General features: G+C 34.5%; 1 protein-coding gene across 4 annotated transcripts; it reads left to right on the top strand.

Annotated features, from left to right (window-relative positions):
• The first annotated feature begins 423 nt into the window (after positions 1-423).
• Positions 424-23079, top strand: tspan5a (tetraspanin 5a). Of its 4 annotated transcripts, none has more exons than XM_058782491.1 (11): positions 430-797; positions 8816-8866; positions 9566-9712; positions 10489-10659; positions 13138-13263; positions 14910-14957; positions 16355-16471; positions 16547-16608; positions 18201-18287; positions 20550-20592; positions 21504-23079. In XM_058782491.1, exons 1-9 carry the CDS (start codon positions 714-716, stop codon positions 18271-18273), a joined length of 879 nt encoding a protein of 292 aa, XP_058638474.1. In that variant the 5' UTR covers positions 430-713; the 3' UTR covers positions 18274-18287; positions 20550-20592; positions 21504-23079. The 4 variants fall into 4 exon arrangements, with proteins under 4 accessions (XP_058638477.1, XP_058638474.1, XP_058638476.1 ...); XM_058782493.1 differs by lacking the exon at positions 18201-18287 and adding an exon at positions 20188-20343 and having other exon boundaries at positions 432-797; XM_058782494.1 differs by lacking the exon at positions 9566-9712 and having other exon boundaries at positions 424-797.
• The last annotated feature ends 1141 nt before the right edge of the window (positions 23080-24220 follow it).

Consider the following 24220-nt stretch of genomic DNA (forward strand, 5'->3'; position numbering starts at 1 on the left):
ACTAATCATAAAAAATTAAGTTTTGATAGCTATATTTACGGTAGGAAGTTTGCAAAATATCTTCATGGAACATGATCTTTACTTACTTATGACTGGTTTTGTGGCCCAGGTCACATTTTAGGTTATAAAATAGTAAAATAGTCATATAGGCCTATAAATATCATTGTGAGAAAACGGCACTGATCTTCGTCTCTCTCGCATTCAGACAGCAATTATTTCACTTTTTAAAATGCAGTTTACAAAAAGCGATCGTTCTAACCATTCGTTACGGAATAAACTGTGCATCAAATAACAGCCTAAAAACTGAGCAATGCCTCACGCGCACGCAGTTTGGCGAAAACTACTTACGCGCGTGCTCGTGAGGGGAGGCGTGTCCTAGTGGGGGGGAGGGTTGAGGCGCGGCAGCTGATTGGTTCCTAACGCTGTCAATCAAAAGCAGCCATGTCAAGTGAAAAAAAGAGCGATGTGAACTAATTGCGGAGAAGAAGAAGAAGAAGGGGCTGTTATTTCGAGATACACTGTGTTAAAGTCAGCGGAGCTGTTTATAAATGACAGTTAGCCTTGTACTAAATTTAGGCGCTGTTGAAGTTGGTCAGCATTATGTTTCTTTTATGCGGATAATACCATTACTGGGACAGTTTGACATCGATGTCCTAAGAACGGAATAATAAACTGAACCTGCTTCGCGTTTAGTTCTGGAGAAAACGAGCCAAATGATGTCAGGAAAGCATTACAAGGGTCAAGAAGTCAGCTGCTGCATCAAATATTTCATATTTGGATTTAACATAATATTTTGGGTAAGAGCTTGTGTTTGTGTTAGCACCGTGGCTTTGTTTATAATGCATCAGTGTTTCTTTATGTCAGTGTATGTGAATGTGAGTGTGATATATGGGTATTTCGCTCAGTCTATTCAGCTCCTTTGTCCCGTTTGTTTGAAACGCGAGAAGCCGGTATATACTGTACAAGACAGGCATAATCTGTCGATTAAATCGAGACCTATCGACTATTCAACGTTGAGCGTGTAGCAGACGCCCCCGGTCCTGTATTTGTGTTAATATAAACTCATTTCTTTGCCATCTTATAACCTGTTTATCTCAGATGTTCAGGACAGCAGCCGAGTCAAGTGCGCACTACAGATAATCGGCTTTCTCTCTGTGAAGCAATGCATCGACCTTACTGTACACCAACACATGGATCCTGTGTCCTGGATTGAATGCAATAACTGGAGTGACTAGAGATTACTTCGTGACTGTGAAAATGCAGTCATTTCTTCTGAAAGAATCGGGAGTAACACGTTTTGTTTCAGAAGTCTGTAACTTTGTGTCTAAAGGGGTTAGGGTTAGGGTTTAAAGCTAAAACTTTGATGTAATATTCCTTCAAAAGATAGTTTCGAAATAAACCATTTATAAAATAATATCAAGTACAAAGAGTGATGTTGTTATACCTACCCTTTTTTTTTATCACAGTGAGGTCTAACATTAATAGATTAGCACTTATCAATTTTAAGGTTAGCTAAAATCAGTTTCAGTTCAGTTTTTTCTAAAGTTCAGTATGCCCCATCTCAATTTACCACCTTTAATTTTAAACATTTGAAATAGTAAACATTTTAAATAAATTTAATTTTACATTTTAGGAATTTTAGGGCTGCAATCTCGAGCCTCCAGAATTCTTATTTGGCTTTTTAGACAAAATACATACGTTTGACGTATACCTGTGATATCTATAACCAAGTGGTTAATAACGCCAGTCCAATACCTAATTAAGCGTCGTTGCTGTGGTACATTCTTGATTTGTTTAGTTCACATTTACAGCCAAGTAAAAGTAAGCACCATAATTTGTATAATCTAACTTCTGTGGCCAATAAAATGCCACATTGAAAACCATTTGTGGCAAATGTTAGGACATTTTTGTGGATCCCTTACAAATTATGAGCCAAAGATGAAAGTATACACTTTATCACAAAATCCTGTTCGTACACCTTCTGTCACCTCCAGAGGCTTTAGTGATTTCACCCCTGTAACTCATTTATTATTGCATGAATTGTTGATGTTACAACCCTGCCCATGTTGCAGCACTCCTATACTCTTAAAAAATAAAGGTTCTTTATTGGAGTTCCATGATGAACCTTTAACATCCTGGAACCTTTCCATTGCACAAAAGGTTCTTTGTAATGGAAAAAGGTCCTTTACCTGCTTAAATGCTCTTCACGCTAAGAAAAATTTGTTCTTTTTAGGAACTGTTCTCTGAAAGCTTCTTTAGGAATCCCCCTCCCTTATATTTAAGAGTGTAAAGCCTGATTTATTTTTACAAGTTAGATCAGTACCCCTTTTTCCCATCACCTAGTTTGAGTGTTCACTGATTATCTGGGACGCTCATCCTTTCACACGAGCCCTGTGAGGTTCAATAATGAGGGCACTATTGTTGAGCGTTCACTGTGCTACTGTACAGAACTCAATGAACTTCATACACTTGCGACATTAGCTACTGTACACGTTTACTGCTGTCTCGTATTTTCAATCACTTCAAATGGCATTACTGACAAAGAAAATTGTTTAAACTCAATTTAATGTGATGTTTCACAAAAGAAAGATCTTAGTAATGAAGACAAATATCTTTTAAATAATCAAAAAGGTGATCATTAAACCGATTTTTAATAGATACTAGAATGTGATATGTGCTAATATGTCCCATAATACACTATTCATTGTTACTACTGGTTTGGTTGAACTCATTGATTCCTTAAAAATAACACTGATGGCTTCTTAAAGGAGGAATTTGTTGTTTCTTCTAGTTGCCATTTCATTAGAGTAGACTAGATGGTAACAAAAGGTAGAATGTATTTGTATATTTTACTTAATTTCTTGTTATGATCTCACCCAAGTAATGCTTTTTGTCTTTTTTCACATTCTTTATTTGGGGTTTTGTGACGCAGCTTGGACACAAAGTATTTTACTGAAAGATGACTCATGAAAAGTGACATTTCTCTTACTGTACATATTAGAAAGCAGATGCACTAATTATGTGCAGTGCACAATAGTATTCATAAATATTCATAAATTTAATATATCGGCCAAATTCTCTTAGCGGTTCGTTAACAGAAAAATTTACATTTATCGATACCGATATGATGACCGATGTATTCATAAATGAAAATGTCTCTTTTGGTGAGAGCAGGTGCACAAGAAGTGTTTTATATTTTGTATAAGCATGTTTGCAAATAGCATATATAAGAATAATAGTTGTGCACTAGAAATAAAATCAACTAAAGCAATAGTTTTATTTTGGCAGTGTGGCATATAACACCTCAGAAATATTGCTCTCGTCTCGGTACACTGTCTGAATGCATTCCCAAATTGAAAGTGAGTCAGGCTCCACTAGCTTGTTCCTTAAGTCAAAGCCCTCCTTTGTTTCTGTGACATTTCTGGCTTACATACAGAATGTTTTCACTGAGGTATATGTCATTTCCTTTAAGAGCATGCTGGTCATGATGCCAGATGGTGAACAACAATATAATATATATAACTAAAAAGGTTGTGCATTTACATTATGGACTGGCCAAGTGTGTGTGTGTGTGTGTGTGTGTGTGTGTGTTATTGTTATTAAGATTTTGAAAAATGTTTTTAAAGAAGGCTCTTATGTTCACCAAGGCTGCATTTATTTGATTAAAAATACAGTAATACTGTGAAATATTATTATAATTGAAAATAACTGTTCTCTATTTGAATATATTTTAAAACTTTAAAAAAGAAGCTGAATTTCCAGCATCGTTACTCCAGTCTTCAGTGTCACATGATCCTTCAGAAATCATTCTAATATGATGATTTACTGGTCATATTATCAATTATTGGTGCTCAGTTATTAATGATGTTCTTATGTCAGCGTTGATTTATTTTTATTTTTATTTTTTTGTCAGGATTCCTTGATGAAAATGAAAAAAGAAAATTAATTTATTTGAAATAGAAATCTTTGGTAACAATATAAATGTTTTTACTCAATTTGATGCATCCTTGCTAAATACAAGTATCAATTTCTTTCTTTCTTTCTTTCTTTTTCTTGTTTTATTAAATCTTACTTATCCCAAACTTTTGAATGGTAGCGTATCACGGTTTCCACTGTTTCAACATTGATGATAATAATAAGAAATGTTTCTTGAGCAGCAAATCAGCATATTAGATAATCGCATACAAAATAAAAGTTTTTGTTTGCATAATATATGTGTGTGTTCTGTGTGTATATAAATACACACATAATGTATATATTTTTTAAATATTTACATGTATTTACATGTCTATTTATATTCATATAATTTATAAATAAATATATTTAATATATAAACATAACCCATTTTTCTGAAATATACATTGTAACATGCGTGTGTGTGTGTGTGTATTTATATAAACATAATAAATACACACATATATTATGTAAACAAAAACTTTTATTTTGGATGCGATTAATCGTTTGACAGCACTAATATTAAAATGATTTCTGAAGAATCATGTGACACTAAAGACTGAATTACTTAAACTCAGCGTCAATTCAGTAATAAATTCCATTAAAAATAATTGTATATAACATAAATGCAAGTATTAAAAATGCATGCATGCATTATGGTCTACCATTGGCCATTCATTGCGTACAGTAATCTTATATAATTCTCTATACTGTAATATGAAGTGCAGCCATTATGCTTAAGCTTATGCATGAATGCATGTTTGCTCTGGGAATATTTGTGAATCCATTTAATTCTCGTTAGTGTCTTTCCATGTCCTGACTGAATCTGATGCTGATGCCGTACAGTACCTTTCAGACAGTTTAGAAAGCTTAGTAAACACAAACAGCCCAGAAGGAATATGCATTTCTCCATCTATTGGTCCACAGAGACATGTGAACTGGGTGTATGCAGCTTTAATATCACAAACAACACCCTGTGATGCTGAAAAAAGCTGCATGTTTCCGGTTCGCTCCATTGTGTGCGAAGTTGGATGGGAATGAATAGAGCCTTTGTGCTCCACAAAACTTCAGTTTTTTAAATCAAGTCCAAGAAACTAAATTGCCCTTCATTCCTCACTCTCAAGGTCTCCTTCTATTAGCAACCACTTTACAAATTGATAAAAAAAAAAAACTTTTCTATTTTAAAATTCCTCAAATTTACAAAACAAAACAAGTTGTGGTGAAACAGAAGTAGCGAGAGATCTTTTCCTCCGTGTTCTGAAATGCATCCAAGTGGATTGGAACAAGAAGTAGTGTGGGAACTTGGTTTTGTGCATTGGTTGATTTGGAGATGTGGGTGTTTAAACATACGCAATAAGATCTATAACATGCATTTAGAAAATAGATAGGGTGAATTATTATTTCATGTCACCTTTAACATTTAATGATTATATCCTTTGATTTTTCATGCACTAGTGCTGTGCATTCTGTACATCTGTTTATTTTACATGATTTTTGTTTTTTCTCTTCCTGTGAACCACTGATGGTGCTGATAAGAGGCTTTACACAGTAACCAGCCAGTTTTGATGCACAGAGAAAGAGAAATTGCATTGCCACGGTCCAACTTCAGGCTTCTTATCTACTTTCTATAGAAATACCATGATCAACCAGCTTCACAATCTGTTCTGGTCCACCGTCACAAAACCACAAAAACGCCCCACACTGTTTTTTCCCTAAATAACCACAACATAAAGACAGATTTTTATTGTAACTATGTACTACATTGGCGAGAGTGATTGTAGAAGTTTTCACAGTGAAGTTTACACTGGTGATGTACCGGAGAGAAAACGGATTTCACAGTAAATTATAATTTTCAGCAGTAAGAAAAAAAGTGTTTTAAAGCTTGTTGTTTTTTAGAACATCACAGTTATATATGATATGAGAACAGTAGGGCCTGTAGATAGGGAGTATGTGTTGTTTAATACAAATATAATTATATTTTTAGAATGACATGATTTTTTTCTCAAACATAGTCCGTGGGGTAAAACGCCCTCAGGGGGCAATGGGCAATTACTGTAGTTATTCTGTTCTGAACATCAAATCTTTTGTTTTTCCATCAAATATATTCTAACTAGTTGGTTGAATAAAAATATTTGGATTTTCTATTTAAAAATGACCTCAAGTTAGCATCGGGTAGCTAGATAGCTAGCCAGTTAGCATCAGCTAACAAAATGTTTCAAATAGGCTATTATAATTTTATAATTCATAATTATAGATTAACAGCAAAAACTGTCTGTGCTCTGATTTTGCTGTAAATGTTTAAAGCAAATTGCTTTGTCAGACCACCCATGGTACAAATTAAATTTTTGTTAAAAATCTAGAAAAGTCTGGACATTTTTCATACTTTGTTTATAATTTATGTCAGTGTCAGCGTTTTCCTCCACTCTACTCTACTAGCCTAGACCAGCATTAAATTAATTATTTTCTTAAAGGATATCTCTACAAAAATATATTTAAAAAAATGAAATAATACATAAGCTATATTTGAAGAAATATGTTCAATGTGGAATTTAAAAAAATACTGTATAATAACGGTAACACTTTAGTTAAGGGACTAATTCTCACTATTAACTAGTTGCTTATTAGCATGAATATTACTAGCATACTGTCTGTTTATTGGTACTTATAAATCACATATTAATGTCTTATTCTGCATGATCATCTCTTAATCCTACCCCATAACTAAACTTGACACTTACTACTTATTAATAAGCAGCAGTTTTTTTAAAAGTTGTAAATAATACAAAGGTTATTGGAATATGTTTTGCCATTTCTTTGTAATTATTTGTTAAATTCACGAGCAATTTCTGAGTGAAAGTGAAAGTAAATCCCAAATCTATTTTTCCAGTGTGACTGTACTGTGTCCGAGTTAAGAGTTCATTTTTTACTAAAAGAACTACTGTATGAGAGAGACCCGGTATCCACAATCACAGTACTGTTTTCTTGCATGATTCATGTACACTACAACTCTTGTGTGAGGCACAGTGGGCGCTCTGATAATGAAAAGATGGAGCGTTATGAGGGACAAACAGGGCTGTTTAGACTGAAACGACTTGGCAAAATGTAGCTGTGAGTGTTTTCTTGAATAGTGAATGAAATTCTGGAGGTTTCTCAAGTCTGATGGCTTGTGATATACAGTACAGATGGGTGATCTGACTAAAGCTCTTTTTTATCATTATTATTTTTCTCATAGAGCAAAAATGAAAATTTGCTGAAAACGTACCCATCCTCAGGCCTTCCAAGGTCTAGATGAGTTTCTTTCTTCACCTGAACAGATCTGTAGAAATTAAGCATTGAATCACTTGCTCACCAATGGATCCTCTGCAGTGAATGGGTGCCGTCAGAATGAGAGTCCAAACAGCTGATAAAAACATCATAATAATCCACACCACTCCAGTCCATCAATTAATGTCTTGTGAAGTGAAAAGCTGCATGTTTGTAAGAAACATTTAAATTTAAACCATTGTTTCTGGCCAAAATATGCATTCATAATGCATATAATGCTTCCTCCAGTGAAAAAATCCACCCACATGATTGTTTAGAACTGTTTTCGGCTGTTTGTACTTTTAAATGCTTATTAAAATGTCTTAATGATGGATTTTGTCATAAAAACACGCAGCTTTTCATTTCATAAGACATTAATTGATGGACTGGAGTGGTGTGGATTATTGTGATGTTTTTATCAGCTGTTTGAACTCTCATTCTGACGGCACCTATTCACTGCAGAGCATCCATTGCTGAGCAAGTGATGCAATGCTGCATTTCTCCAAATCTGATGAAGAAACATACTAATCTGTATCTTGGAAGGCCTAATGGTGAGTAGTTTTCAGCAAATTATCATTTTTGAGTGAACAATTCCTTTAATTCGGCCTTTAAAGTAATTTTTGGCTATTCCTTTAATTAAATTTCTCTATATTTGTGAGCCTTACAGTTAATGTAAACATAGTATAAGAAGAAATAAGGTACAAATAAAGGTGATGTTCTCCAGTTCTGAAAGGCTAGCAGAATCACAGCCCTATGGACACATTGAGGGCATACGTCTCATGGGACGAACCAGATGTCTGCTCAGATGCCACCGTATAAGATCAGATTGCAGAAACTGTGTCAGAGTGTAACATGAGAAGCTGTTGAAATTAAAAACAAGACCTTAAGAGTGATATATGGAGGCTGGCACCTTTTACAGTCAATGGTTATGAGTCATGACCTAATGTTTGGTCAGGCTGAGGGGATCTGATAAAATGCTTGCCGTCTTTTTATCTCTAATGTTCAGCATTGGCTCACCGAGAAGGGAGTTTCGAAATGGGAACATTACTGTTTACTTTGGAGAATAGTAATCTAGGCCTTGTGTCACATGCCCAAACAGCATGAATTTTTTAGTCTTTTCATCATGAACAACAATTAGTTTTTACATTTCAGAGTGTAATATTACACTCTAGGTTGGTCTGTACTTTATTTTTTAAATATAATTATTGATTAAATAAACATTTAAATGGATAGTTCACACACGCACACAAAAGATATTTTGGTACAAACAGTTTTGGTTCCCATGACTTCCATTATATTTTTGAACCATACGGTAGAAGTCAATGGGAACTGAAAGTGTTTGTTTACTAAAATTCTTCTTATTTTGTACTCAACAAATAAAAAAGTTGAACAATTAATGTGTGAAATTATTGTTTTCAGTCATTTGCATTGCATGCTGTAACATCTCAAAAACCTTCACAACCTTTTAAAACCTCTTAATCTGCTTTGCTTTCTTAAAACAACGTGTTTATCACAATCACCATTGCTAAAGTAATGCCTTATCTGTCTTGTCTTATAGTTGCTTGGTGTGGCCTTCCTTGGAATCGGATTGTGGGCATGGAGTGAGAAGGTGAGAAAAAACAGAATTGAATGTATAATCCATACAATTTATCTTTATTTTATATTAACGTACATGTGAAGTTGAGATGTCCCATACTTTATGAGGTGCAGTGATGTGTTGGGGACCTATACAGAGCAGTGATGTTTTAGGATTACTGCCATAATATATTTTTATTAATATTTTTCATATTAATTTTACTTAAAGTTTTTTTTAAGTCACTTAAACTAAATGTAAATAAGAAATGGTGCCTTGGCAGCTAGCTGAAATAAAATATGTTGAAGTTTTTTTAAATTTTATTTCAGTTTATGTAGTTTAGGGTTTACTACCCTGTCACATAGGGATGGAAATAACAGCTAACAGCATTATCACACGTGTGCAGCTGTTTTCTCCCAATATAGACACACACACACTGTGCAGTTATTTGTCTACAAACACACTATGTAGAGTTTCATAAGACTGAAAATATTGTTTAAATTTCTCACTCAGTAGTCTGTCTGATCTTTTACACACAAACATGTATAAACACACTTTGATATATTGTGTGTGTGTGTGTGTGTGTGCTTGTGACTTTGAAACCACACTGTTTCTGTTTATAATGAAATATTTGCAAATATTTGTGTCTGCGTAATTGCAAACAATCACATTTGAAACAAATTCTCAAGGTTCTGGGAAGCTGTTCAACTAATTAGAGCTCTGTGTCTTCTTCAGGGAGTTCTTTCTAACATCTCCTCCATCACGGATCTGGGTGGATTTGATCCAGTGTGGTTGTTTCTGGTGGTGGGAGGGGTGATGTTCATCCTGGGTTTCGCTGGCTGTATCGGGGCCTTGAGGGAAAACACCTTTCTGCTCAAATTTGTATGTTTTCAAGTTTTGATTCTTATTAGGTGTAGGTGTAGCCTCCTACAAAACAGATTAGTGCTTTTTTTTAACACTTACATGCATGGGTGTTTCCACAGTCATTAATAAATGCGGGACAAACATCTACCAGAGAGTGCATGTACAAAGCATATTAGGCACAGTTAGAAAATACTCAAATAGAATATATATTTGTTGTTTTATTTGTTGCTTGTAAATGCAACAATTGATTACTTCTGTGCTTAGATATTATGACAAAACTGGATGTCAGACAACACTGTTCAATTATCTAACACCAGTCATTGGTTTACTTTTACAAAACCATGCTAGGTCTAACCACGCATGTCTGTTAGAAATAATGTAATCGAACATGGATCAAACAAATGCACTTTAAAATGTTTTTCATTTGCAAAAATGTATACTTTACAATCTGAGGTCACAAGTGACATTTTTAATAATAATAGTTTGAATTTATGCATTTATTATTATTTAATATTTTGGGACTTAAATTGCAAAAACCAAACTGGTGTCAATGCATTTTAGTAAAAATGATTAAATAAATAAATGCACCACTAAATTTACACTATTACAATTTACATTTTTGTAGTGAAGCAATTAGATTTTTATTAAATTTTTTTCAGTTTTGGCATTTTGTATGTATTTATTTGTTATTGCATTATTCAGAACAGGAAATAAATACTAAAGTAGATGAGGTATTGAGGAAAAATGAGTGTTAATGAATAATAAATAAAGTGTGTTTGTCTCTCTCCTCCCAGTTTTCTGTGTTTCTGGGGATAATCTTCTTCCTGGAGCTGACCGCTGGTGTCCTGGCCTTTGTCTTTAAAGACTGGATTAAAGATCAGCTCAACTTTTTCATCAACAACAACATACGAGCCTACAGAGATGACATTGATTTGCAGAACCTCATCGACTTCACTCAGGAATATGTAAGACTGCAGCCTAGAGAGCAGAGAGTGCTCATGTCTCCAATATACAGACAGAGGAAATACACTAGAAAGTGAAAATGAGGAAAGGTGTAAACAAGATGAAAGGGGAAAAATGTGTGCGCACAGGAGAAAAAAAGCATACTATTAGTTTATCTGCGCCACATGTCATTACAGAAGCAGTTTCCATAGCAACAGCATGACTTGCAGACTCCTTATCCACTGTCAGCACACACAGTGCACTTACTGAGATCCCTGTCGGTTCATGTTTCTTCACTTCTTTGAATAGTAAGATGTCAAACTGCTCGGAATTTTGTTTATTTCGAGGCTAAAATGTGCTGACATTTAGAAGGTTACTGGGTCATTCTCAGGAAATGGTGCCATTTGGGTCTGAAAGTTGTTGTTTTTCTTATCTGAAAAGGATTTCATTTGAAAAGTTACTATTGACTCGAAGGATTAAGTCCAAAACCACTATAGACATTGGGAGAACACCACAAGATGACCCCAATAGTCAGATTAGTGGCCATCAAATGTATCTAGAGACACTTTATAGATTGATATAGTGCTTTATTATTCTAATTGAATGTAATGAGTACATTTAAGTGAATTTGAAATACTGTTACTAATTAAATGAAATCTGTATCAACAAAATTAATCTTTGCACTGTAGAGGTGGCACAAAAGCTGCACCCGAGGTGCCATTGAATTTACACAGACTGTTTAATGCAGCTCTGAATTGGAATAAATGCATTTACACTGCAATTATAGTTGCACAATGCTATGATATTAATTTCTTACGTGTAATACTTTGAATATAGAAATTTGAAATGTTACAAAAAATTAAGTTACACTTTATTTTAAGGTGTCCTTGTTACAGTGTAATTGTACATTTAAGTACTGAGTAATATTAATTAACTACATGTAATTATGGGTAGGGTTAGGATTAGAGTTTGGTCTACAGTTACTTGCATGTAATTATGCATAATTTATTGTTATTATAATAGTAAGTACATGTAACGTGTAGCAAGGACACCTTAAAATAAAGTGTTACCAAAAATGATACTTTAAAATATGAAATTAAAACCAGTAGGTGGCGGCAAGCTTAATGAGTGAGTCATTGAATAATTAATTGGTTCAAATTCGATTCGTTCAAATGGCTGATTCATTCAGGAATGAAGCATGTGTGTCTTTATGAGTGAGTCGTTGAATCATTCGTTAGACTAATTCAAATCCAAAAACAGATTCTTTCAGAAGTGAAACAGTGTTGTATATTGCTCCTGCAGCTTTGTTTGAACTAATTTTGTTGGTGAAATAGAGCAAAAAACAGACAATATTGACAATGCTGTCACTAAACTCACTTATAATGTGTGATATTGCTTTAAAATATCATATGTTGTAAATATAAAAAAACAAGGGCTGTACAGGGGCTCATGAATTTTATTAATTTTGGTGGCATTTTGCCCCAAGTTCCCATTAATTTCTGACCCTGCTGTTTACAGTGTTGCAAAGTACGTGTAATTATTTATCAAAACGAACTGAAAAACAATAATGAGTAATATCGCTTAGTTTTGGCATGCCTTTTAATAACCCATAATTGAAAACATATTAATATTTGCATTTGAAATGTTGTGAATGTTGCCAGGTTAAAAGTGCAAACATATCATTGCACATTACTTCAGTCAATATTTCGTTGTTTGTGTCACACAATATTTCTTTACTGTTCAAAAACATTTATGATGTCACTTACATTAGGGTTCAAACATAGAATTCATATCCTATATTTTCATATTTTATTTCATTCTATTTTTCTTTTTTTTTAGTCTATGCATTCATCATATTCTATTTTGTATGTGATATAAAGAGACCCATTAAAATGTAACAGTGGGATATACAAATGAACTAATATTCTAGTGAAAAAACATGCAATTGTCTTGTTAACACTTATTATGTATTTATTTATTTGCATTGCTCAGTTAACAGTCTGACATCTATCAGTGTAACAAAGTTCAGTTTCACACTTGGCACACAAATGACTGTTTCCTGTGCAAAGCCGTGTTACAGTCCCACATTGCACTGCAACTGCAGCTTTACTGCATTTTTCCAGGTTTATGCTCTGTACTGCAGATCTCTTTCCAGCAGATGCCTTTCCTCAGGACAGATTTAATTAGATATCAGAGTCAGGCAGATGCTGTCATGTTATTTCCTTGCTGACCTTGCATGATAAAGAAGACAGACACAGAAAAGCACTGCATGTCAACATCAAATACTAGTATAATGGGAAAACATGGAGGATCATGGCTTGCTTATGCCACATCTGTGACATTGATGTGTATTAAACAGATACAGTCTAATGCATTTAATGCTTCCTATTAGTATTCCTATTATATTCCAAATTATTGCAATTTAATGTCAGTTTTATGATGAATGTGCGTTCCAAAACCCAAAAAATATAATTGCATGCACAATGTTTGCATTTCCTTAGTGGGAATGCTGTGGGGCGTTTGGAGCAGATGACTGGAACCTCAACATCTACTTCAACTGCACAGATACCAACCCCAGCCGAGAAAAATGTGGCGTGCCCTTCTCCTGTTGCACCAAAGACCCAGCGGTAAGAGATGAATTTATATGGCATGTATGAAAGCTATAGTTCACCCAAACATGTAAATGTGCTAAAAAATGTACAAGCAATCCGAGATGTAGATGAGTTTGCTTCTTCATCAGATTTGGAGAAATGTAGCATTACATCACTTGCTCGCCATTGGATGCTCTGCAGTGAATGGGTGCCGTCAGAATGAGAGTCCAAACAGCTGATAAAAACATCACAAGTAATCCACACCACTCCAGTCCATCAGTTACTGTCTTGTGAAGAGAAAAGCTGCACGTTTGTAATAAAAAAAATCCATCATCAAGACGGCTTTAACCTAAAACTGTCGCTTCCGGCTATCCGAGTCCTCTGTCTATAATATTGCTTTTTCCAGTGAAAAGTTGTCTTGTCTGAATCAGAAGAGAAATACAGTACGCAACTGTATTTCAAGCACCGTTTACAAGCAAAAACAGTTCTAAACAAAGATGTGAGAGGACAACAGGAGATGGAGGAAGCGTTATAATGGATTATTGATTTGTATTTTGGCCAGAAGCGATCGTGGATTTGTTTCTTACAAACACAGTTTTTCACTTCACAAGATGTTAATTGATGGACTGGAGTGGTGTGGATTACTTGTGGATTATTGTGGTGTTTTTATCAGCTGTTTGGACTCTCATTCTGACGGCACCCATTCACTGCAGAGCATCCACTGGTGAGCAAGTGATGCAATGTTACATTTCTCCAAATATGTTCTGATGAGGAAACGCACTCATCCACATCTTGAATGGCCTGAGAGTGAGTAATTATTCAGCAAATTTTCATTTTTGGGTGAACTTATTCTTTTAACTAATTTAATTTTTATCTGAATATGATGCAATTAAGACTTTGCTTGAAAATTTTGCCAGTGAGATACTTGCTGTCTAGCTCCACAAATTGTCTGGTCTTTTCCAAGCACAATTTGTATGCCACTATCTTCATGCATACAATACACAACAAAGAGTGAAACAAAAGGGAAGTATTAAACAGGATTTGGTCTACGTGAACAGAGTAAAAATAACATTTCACAGAAAGTAAACAAGCACTGCGAGCACAACATCTACAGCAAAGAGGACGGAAATGATGGCCTATTATGAGCTATTAACTCATAACAAATAAACATCATTGACATTATATGATTCGATTATGAGCCCTTCTGTGAATGCAGCGATTCATCATTTCAGTGTGAGCGAAACTGCAGACGGTTTCATTCACTGTAAGTTAGAATAATAAAAGCAGAACTAAATGAAGAGTCATTTAAGCTTATAACTACTATACCTTTACTAAAATAAAGTGTACGTGCAGAGTCTATTAATTTATGGAATGTTCAAAAGTCAAACTTGTTTAAAAATGTTCAAAACAGGATTTCCAGAAGTGATTTGAAAGAGGAACAACAACTAATCAAGGTGAAATAAGTCATGAAGATTCAAAGGGTGGCAGGCACATCCTGTTACTAGTTTGAAAGGAGGAAGACTTATAAAAATGACGAACTAACTCCCTCAGAGTTTGCTATTTCCAGTCTTATCTCTTCACTCCACCCACACTGGAATTCTTCACACTGTCAACATACTTCCTTTAAACTGAAATGTTACCGTTGTCTTCCATTAATTCCACATCCATTATGTGTTTTGCAGGAGGATGTAATCAACACACAATGTGGATATGATGTTCGGGCAAAACCGGTGAGTCTTGCTCTCTTGTGACTTTACACTCCCTCCATCAGTGTTTCTTCTGGCTTCTGCGCTTCACCTCTGCGTGCTTCTGAGAGCCAATATATCACCCGCACAACTCTCAAAGCAAAGGTCCGTTTGGCTGCCCTGTAAAACAAGGAAGCTGTTATTCATTTCATACACAATGGTAAAGTAATTCAAAACACTTTACATAGTATCATATAAATATGCATGCATATAAAAGTTACTTTCACAATTTCCTAATAATATGATTTATGAACTTTAATAAATTAATAAGTTAGAATTTAAGAAGTTAATTTAAAAATCGACTAATAAAAATGAATGGAAAATTAATAAGCAGGAAGGTCATGCTAGATATTTGTATAAAATAAGTGATGCTACAAAGTAAAAAAAAAAAAGATCGAAAGTAAAAACGTTAAGTTTGAATTTAAATTGATGTGATCTCACACAACAAATATTCTTACGGCATAAACTTTGCAGAAGACCTGCTATACATCATTTCAACTTGCAACATCCAAATTAACATCCAAAAATATATTTGTCCTATTTATGCTTAATTGCAAGTTCAGCCTCAGTGAGCATCTTTATCATTTGACGTTAACACTGAGATATTTGCACATTTATCATGTACGGTACCAGTCAAAGGTTTGGACATTTGCTGTTATTGTACTGTTCTTTTCTGTTTTCAAAACTGTAATGAAATAACACAAATTTACTGTTTTAAACGTATGGGTATTGCATAAATTGCCAAAAATCTTATCTTACATTAAAGCTTCTTCATCCAGTATATATGTGACCCTGGACCACAAAACCAGTCTTAAGCGTCAATTTTACGAAATTGAGATTATACATCATCTGAAAGCTGAATAAATAATCTTTCCATTGATGTATGGTTTGTTAGGATCGGACAATATTTGGCCTATTTGAACTATTTGAAAATCTGGAATATGAGGGTGCAAAAAAATCAAAATACTGAGAAAATCGCCTTTAAAGTTGTTCAAATGAAGTTCTTAGCAATGCATATTACTAATCAAAAATGAATTTTTTATACATTTACAGTAAGATATTTACAAAATATCTTCATGGAACATGATCTTTACTTAATATCCTAATGATTTTTGGCATAAAAGAAAAAATTAGAATTTTGACCCATACAATGTATTTTTGGCTATTGCTACAAATATACCCCAGCGACTTAAGACTGGTTTTGTGGTCCAGGGTCACATATATAAAATGTAAACAAAACATATGCATAGTCCTTTAGATTAAGGATCTGTAAGATGACATGGGAAATAACTTAAGTATGTGTGTTCAAACTTTAGACTCTGACTTTGCATGTGTAGAAAGAGGACAAAGCATTGATCCTGATTTCATGTGTTCATCATTAGGATGCAGAGCAGAAGACATACATTAATGTCAAAGGCTGTGTGCCGCAGTTTGAGAAATGGCTGCAGGACAACCTGACAATAGTGGCTGGGATCTTCATCGGCATCGCTCTGCTGCAGGTGAGAACACCTTCATCTGCAATCACTGACTGCTTCTGCTGTTTATACTTCATCTTTCTCTCTCTTTTTCCACAGATATTTGGAATATGCCTTGCACAAAATTTAGTCAGCGATATTGAAGCTGTGAGAGCCAGCTGGTAAGAACACACACATGCAAACTCACGACTCTTTTCCTGCTCTACTTTTGCATACTGCCACGGCAAGCAGCTTTTCTCTTTCACCCCAGTGCTTTGTTGCCTGTACATCTTCTACTTTATTCATAATGCACATTAATGTCTCACTGCTTTAAAACTGTTAATGACTCGGTGTATTTCTGGAGTCTCAAAAAGCTCAAAACAACCTTTCCTAGTTTGCCGTTTTTGCTTCGAGAAGTGCCACCATGTGGACAAAACAGGAACCAGACGAAGAAGATGTTTGAAACTCTCAACTATCAGAGTCAGATCACTTAAACCGAAAAATACTGTTAAAATACATAAAATTAAGATTCATTATAATACCGGCCTGTATCATATTTGCTGAATAAATCCAATACATGTTGCTTACTAATTTGGGGTGCTGATTTAAAAAAAAAATTTTTTTTAAGTGTATTTTGCTCTAGCATGTCACTCTGTTTATATAATTGTTTATGTAAAGTTCTTTGACATTAAATATCACTCAGTAAAGGGTATTTGAACATGTTATTTTAAACCTGAAACTTCTGACAGTTGACTTCTGTTATCTTGATAAGTGCATTAAAGCAATAGTTCACCCAAAAATGAAAATTTGCTTAATATTTACTCACCATCAGGCCATCCAAGATGTGGATGAGTGTGTTTTTTCATCAGAACAGATTTGGAGAAATGTAGTATTCCATCACTTGCTCACCAATGGATCCTCTGCAGTGAATGGGTGCCGTCAGAATGAGAGTCCAAACAGCTGATAAAAGCATCTCAATAATCCACAAGTAATCCATACCACTCCAGTCCATCAGTTAATGTCTTAAGAAGTAAAAAGCTGCATGTTTTTAAGAAACAAATCCTTCATTAAGACATTTTTAAGCTTCTATCCATAATATTGCTTTCTTCAGTGAAAAAGTCGTCTTGTCTGAATCAGGAGAGAAATATGCACAGATCAAGCACTGTTTACAAGCCAAAACAGTTTCTAAACAAATATGTGGGTGCATTTTGATGCGAGAGGACAACAGAAGATGGACTTTATCACTGGATGAAGTGTTATTATGGATTATAGACTCGTATTTTGGCCAGAAGCGATGATTTAAAGTTAAAATGCCGTGATGGATTTGTTTCTTACAAACACAGCTTTTCGCTTTACAAGATGTTAATTGTTGGTCTGGAGTGGTGTGGATTACTTGTGTTTTTATCAGCTGTTTGGTCTCTCATTCTGACGGCACCCATTCACTTTTCCTTTACGTGATGCACAAATAATTTGAAAAATATCTGATTTTTTTTTTTTCGACAGCATCATCAAATTAGGTAACATTAGCCCTTTTTTATATTAATATTAGAATAATATTAGAGCATTTATTTAAGATGCATGGCTGTGTAATCATTTAGCGTTCACTTTAGAGTCATTCTATCAAGGCTAATGTGAATGTGATTTTATCTCCTCGCGATACACACACACACACACACACACACACCACCTCTCCACTCACTTTCCTCCGTCCTCTCTTTCACATCCACACCGACTCACCTCACAACTTCACTTCTCCTCCCCATGCCTTCATCAGGGTGCCGCCCCCCTCTTACGTCGCCCGCCGCCCCCCGTCCCACTACAGCAAGAAAGCCTCGGCGTACTCCTGAGGGAGGTTGGCCTGGTGGGTGTGAAACGTGCCTGCTTGTGTTGTGTGTGTTTTCCTAGATCATCAGCGCTCTGCTCTTCCTCCACTGAGGGCTAGTCAGTGTTCTCTTAGGGTGTATTCACACGTCTTGTTTGGTTCGATTGAATCGAACTCAAGTTCATTTCCCACTTTGGTGCGGATCTTTTGGGCAGGTTTGAATACAGCAATCGCACTCGGGTGCGCACCAAACAACCGCACCGAGACCCAGCTGAAGAGGTGGTCTCGGTCCGCTTCCAAACAAACTCTGGTACGGTTTAATGGATGAACCAATGAATGGATGACCTTACAGGGTTACTCCACCCCAAAATTACATTTTTGTCATTAATCACTTACAGCCCAAACCCGTAAAAGAGCCAAGCTTTTACGGGTTTGGAAACGACATGGGGGTAAATGATTAATGACAAAATTTTCATTTTGGGGTGGAGTATCCCTTTAAGCACACGTGTGGTTTTGTTTACAGTTTCTGGTTCACTTGCACAAAGGGCAGTGTGAAAGCGAACTGCACCAAACAAAAAAAATCAACATTGTATTTGGTCCGGACCAAAGCAAGTGAACTAGTGGACTTTCCTGGTGTGAATACACCCTTAGTGTTCATCCTCCTCCATGACAGTAATCATTCATCAGAGGTTCAGGCATTCACTAACATCGAAACCAGTTACACTTTCACATGTTTAACCGTCTGTATCTCACCTGTATGAGATTCTCTGATTTGTTTATTTTGAAGGTTCAAGTGCAATTCACCTTGAGTTGAAAGAAGTTTTTAATACCCTTGTAAAAAAAAAAAGAGTAGTTATTAGAAAAATATGCTTTAAAATAATATGCATATTAGTGCAAACTAAATGTGATGTTTTCAGACATTTCATTGCATTTTAATTTAAATTAAATGAAAATGTATTATAGTTTAATTTTATATTAAATGCAATAAGTTGACCGTAGCTAACCATCTTTATATGTAAATTAATAACTGCTTCCATTTTCTTGGAAATATGGTTAAAGTGTAAAAAACAAAAACAAAGAAACATTAGTAAGTACTTAAATAAGATTGTATTTTACATTATTTATAAGATTGTACATTTTTATATTTTTAGTGTACTTATCATATATTTAAATATATTTAAATTCAGCTTTTCACATAAATTGTTATACTCATAATTTGTAATGAAATATTTTGTATTAAATTATGTGCAAATTCAATTACTACCTTCCTTCTTGGAGTCAGTGTTGTTTTAGTATATCAATGAGATACTATTACAGTTTATATATATATATATATATATATTCAAGTTTGAGTAATTTAGTTGTGTTTTTGTTATTTTTATTAGTTTTTGGTATTTATTTCTATTTCAGTTTTTGTTATTTTAGTACAAGTTACACTAAATGAAAATGAGAAATGTTGGCTTGGCAGCTAGATGTTTTTATTTATTTATTTACTTATTTTGTATTGTAAGTTAAAAAACAAAAACAAAATAAGAATAATTATGTTTTTAATTTTGGTTATGTGTTATAACCCTGTTGGGAGCCCACTGTATATTACAAACAAACAATAAATTAATTAATTAATTAAAAATTAAATAAAAATGAAAATTTTAAAGTTAAAATTAAAATAATATTTCATTCACAAGGTATAATTTTCTTCAATTCTGTTCTCTCCAAAAAATATGTTCTGTGAAATATGAAATATACTACATCATATATTCTACAAAGTATATTCTAATATGTTTTTAAAGTGAATAATTTAACAAGTATTGACAGTCTCATAACACACATGCTCACAGTTCCAGGCCCACAGAGATCTACTGCAGGAAGAGTGCAGTAAATGTGAATGCGTCACACTCCATGATCATTGTCATCTTAACCCCGTCCTTTTGCTCCTCAGATTCTCTCTCCCACTTCTAGTCCCGTTTAGCTCCTCGGACTGTGTGCTGCGTGGCATCAAGCCTCATCCCTCATTATAACCTTCATCCGCCAGCTGGCCTTGCTGCAACCCTTCCATGCATCCCACATCAGTCTTGTTCTCTCTAGCTGAAAATCAGTCAGTCGCACTGTAGATTGCAATGCTGATTTCTCTTATGCAAGGCCCCATTTGTCAAGTTGGCACAAAAAATAAAAGCTCTACTTTGGTTTTATTGGAAAAGTCAGTGAGTGGAGTAATGCCAACTCTTAATGAGGCCTTACACAATTGGCTTTAGACTTCTGTTTATGACCCATGTCTTCTTTTTATATCTTTGTCTTCTGCAGTTTGTTCACATGAAGTGGCAGCTAGTCTTGCAGACCCTCACAGGTAATTCATACACGCTTACACTTCCATAACACACAATCCTTTAAGTCAGCATGAAATTAACATGAATATGATGGAAGTAAATATTCTGATATAATGTTGATTTCATGCTAACCTTAATACTCTTAAAGGAACAGTTCCTCCAAAAATGCAAACTTGCTACAGAAATGTACTCGCCCTCTGACCATCCAAGATGGTTTGTTTCTTCATCAGAACAGATTTGGAGATATTTATCATTACATCGCTTGTTCACCAATGGATGCTCTGCAGTGAATGGGTGCCGTCAGAATGAGAGTCCAAACAGCTGATAAAAACACCACAATAATCCACACCACTCCAGTCCATCAGTCAATGTCTTGTGAAGTGAAAAGCTGTGTGTTTCTAAAAAAACAAATCCATCATTAAGACATTTTTAACTTCGAACTGTTGCTTCTGGCTAAAATACAAGTTTTCTATAAATAATATTGCTTTCTACAGAGAAAAGATCTGAATCAGGAGAGAAATATGCACAGATCAAGCACCGTTTACAAGTGAAAACAGTCCAAAACAGTTTAAAAGCAAATATGTGGATGGACTTTGATGTGAGAGAACAACAGGAGATGGACTTTTTCACTTTCAGGATTTGTTATTATGGATTATTAACTCTTATTTTGGCCGCAACAGTTTAAAATTTGTTTCTTACAAACATGCAACTTTTTGCATCACATGACATGAATTCATACACCCATTCACTGCAGAGCATCCATTGCTGAGCAAGTGATGATCTACATCTTTGATGGTCTGAGAGAGATTACGTTTTCATTTTTGGTGGCACTATTCCTTTAATACCAACCTAAATAGAAAGATCTGATTTGACGTAATTGTTGTGAAATAGCTGTGTTGTTCAAACTGTGGTTCTTTCTCTTTGTAAACAGGCCTACGCCAGCACGATTAAAGTAGCGAATGATGAACACAAGATGCCAAGTGCACTAGGTTGTGTGTGTATGCGTTTCCACCGTAACCTTTTACCATCTGTAAATAGTGCTACTTTTTCTAGAGTGTTTTATGTGTCAAAATGTGTGTAATGTGAAAAAATGATGTGTCCACAGAGGTTGCGTTAACCAAAAAATTACCACCATTTGCAGGACTATAAAAGCATTACAAAAAGCATCATTCGAAACACTTTCCATCACTTTGACAAAAAATATAAAATATGCACAAACATAATTGAAACCAGGGTCCGTCACAATTGGCTCGCTATAGTTCAGTATTCAGGACACTGGTCAGGGATGTCTGGTGCACCGAACGCTTGCTCACTAAAAATTCCCACAATGCACCATAAAAACCAGTGAACTAATGCTAAATATCACATAAACAATAACAACAAATGAGTCAGTGTTACAGTCAGTGTTAACATCAGGCTTTTGGAGAACGCTTATTTTGTTCATCTCACAATCATCATTGTATTGCATTGCATTATATGTTTTAAAACTACAGAGCTTTGATCATAAAGCATTTAAATATCATCTGACTAAGACATATATAATACAGCGTGACACATGATATTTATAAGAATTTTCTGTAAGTATTCTGTTATATTGTTATAAGGATCTCAATGATTTATATCACAAGGTACCAGAACCTCATATTTTGGTTATACAAATATCAGTAACTGCACCAAATTTAATGTGTAATGCTTTTCCTTCTTTGAATATGAGCTTCATATTCCACTATTTCATACTATATGATCCTAATGTATCAAATATGATACTCATCAAAAACACATGCTTATTTAAACTGTTGCACTTCAAAGAATTAATTTTTTTTTTTTTAATGACTATTAATTCATATGTCTGGCTTTACAAGGTCAATTATTAAAAATATGAATACTGACCATATTAAGATTGTATGATACACATCTAGGCCTAAATAATAATCCAGGAAATTAAGATAGAAATAGACAATGATGCTGGAAACGTTACAGTTTGTTTAGTGGCGGGTGATTATTTGTAGCGCAGCCTCTGTGTGCGTCTGAAGCTCAGTCAGGGAGTTTCTCATTGACGATGTTTTTTAATTACTCTGTTAACACTGGTTCATGCACTTCAGTTGTGTATCACATTTCACTCTTAAGTATAAACATTTGAAGCAAATCTTGCAGCTTATGCTCACTAAAACAATCAGGAAGTCATTCAAACATTTCATTTTGTTTTTATGTTTGTAAAATGTATTTTTGTCCTTGCACTAACAAATTAGAGATCCCAGAAAATTTCTTATGCAGATGTTTATCTTTCACAAGCAATTTCTGATAAAGAGAACCATGTACCGTGGCAGTATTTTTCTGTAACGTACGGACTAATCAGAAGCTTGTTTGTTGCAGGTTGTTGTAAATATCTGAGTGATATTTTAGCACTTTCACAATGCAAACGCAGTTGGATGGTGTGACACTCCGTAACACTACTGTATGTAGCACTCATGTGTAATTGTACATCACTAAAACTGCTTTTAACATGGTTTATGTCTCTGTTTTTCTTTTAAGGACGTTCTGATGTAGCTTTTACAGTTACGATGCATTTCAAATGTGTTCATGCTTATAAAAAGAAGGGAGAGAGGGTTCGATCTGGAGGTGTGATGATATTAATATTGGCAGTTATTTAGGCTGTGTGTCATACATTTACTTGATGCTTCAGCAATAAGAACAAACATTTCCAATAAATTATTTGTCAGCATTGTAATGGGTTTTCTGTATAATTAATTTTTCAGTCATATGTTACCATTTATCCTTAGAAGCATTTAAAAATAGTAAACAGTGAATCTCATTAGCAACATAAACAGTCACATGCATCAGTAAAGACTGCTGTTAATTTCCAGTTAAACAGTTAAACTCATACTAAAATGACAATTTAATGTAATCTAAACACACACACACACACACACACATTTGGTTTGCTATCCTTGTGGGGACTCTCCATAGGTGTAATGCTTTTTCTGCTGTACAGACCGTATATTCTATTGCCCTACACCTAAACACCCACACAGACACACACACACACATACAAACAAACAAACAAACACACACAGACAGACAAACAAACACACACAGACATACACACACACACACACACACACACACACACACACACACACAAACAGACAGACACACACACACACACACAGATAGACACACACAAACAAACACACACACGGCCATTTGAGCAGCTTTGGTAAATCTAAATCAAGACAAAAAGTTCAATTGAACTAACCAAATAAAATAAGACAAGTTGAAATAACGAGCTTCAAAATTATGATTTAAATAGTAAAAATTTTGACAGCCATTTTTGTCATAATTATGAATTTCTCAATTTATTTGGACTTAATTCAGATTTAACTATGACTTATGATCTCATAATTTAGTAATTATGTCATAATTATGACTTCTCAATTCACAATTTAGACTTTTTATCTTAGAATTGCAACTTGTCATAACTTTGACTTAATTATGCCTTTTTATGTCATCATTGGCATAAATTTGTCAATTTCATCTTATTATAATTATGGCTTTTTGTCATAATTTTGACTTAAGATCTCATAATTGTTACTTTTTATCTTAGAATTTTGACGTAATAATTTTGACATAATTGTGACGTCACAATGT

Source organism: Onychostoma macrolepis, chromosome 07 (genome assembly GCF_012432095.1).
Source record: "Onychostoma macrolepis isolate SWU-2019 chromosome 07, ASM1243209v1, whole genome shotgun sequence".
NCBI lineage: Eukaryota > Metazoa > Chordata > Actinopteri > Cypriniformes > Cyprinidae > Onychostoma > Onychostoma macrolepis.

Excerpts from the sequence above, each read along its gene's own strand:
- tspan5a (XM_058782491.1), top strand. The coding sequence starts at position 714 with ATGATGTCAGGAAAGCATTACAAGGGTCAAGAAGTCAGCTGCTGCATC. Across the intron at positions 9,713-10,488 it reads ACACCTTTCTGCTCAAATTT|TTTTCTGTGTTTCTGGGGAT; the intron begins GTATGTTTTCAA and ends CTCTCCTCCCAG. Across the intron at positions 16,472-16,546 it reads TCGGCATCGCTCTGCTGCAG|ATATTTGGAATATGCCTTGC; the intron begins GTGAGAACACCT and ends CTTTTTCCACAG.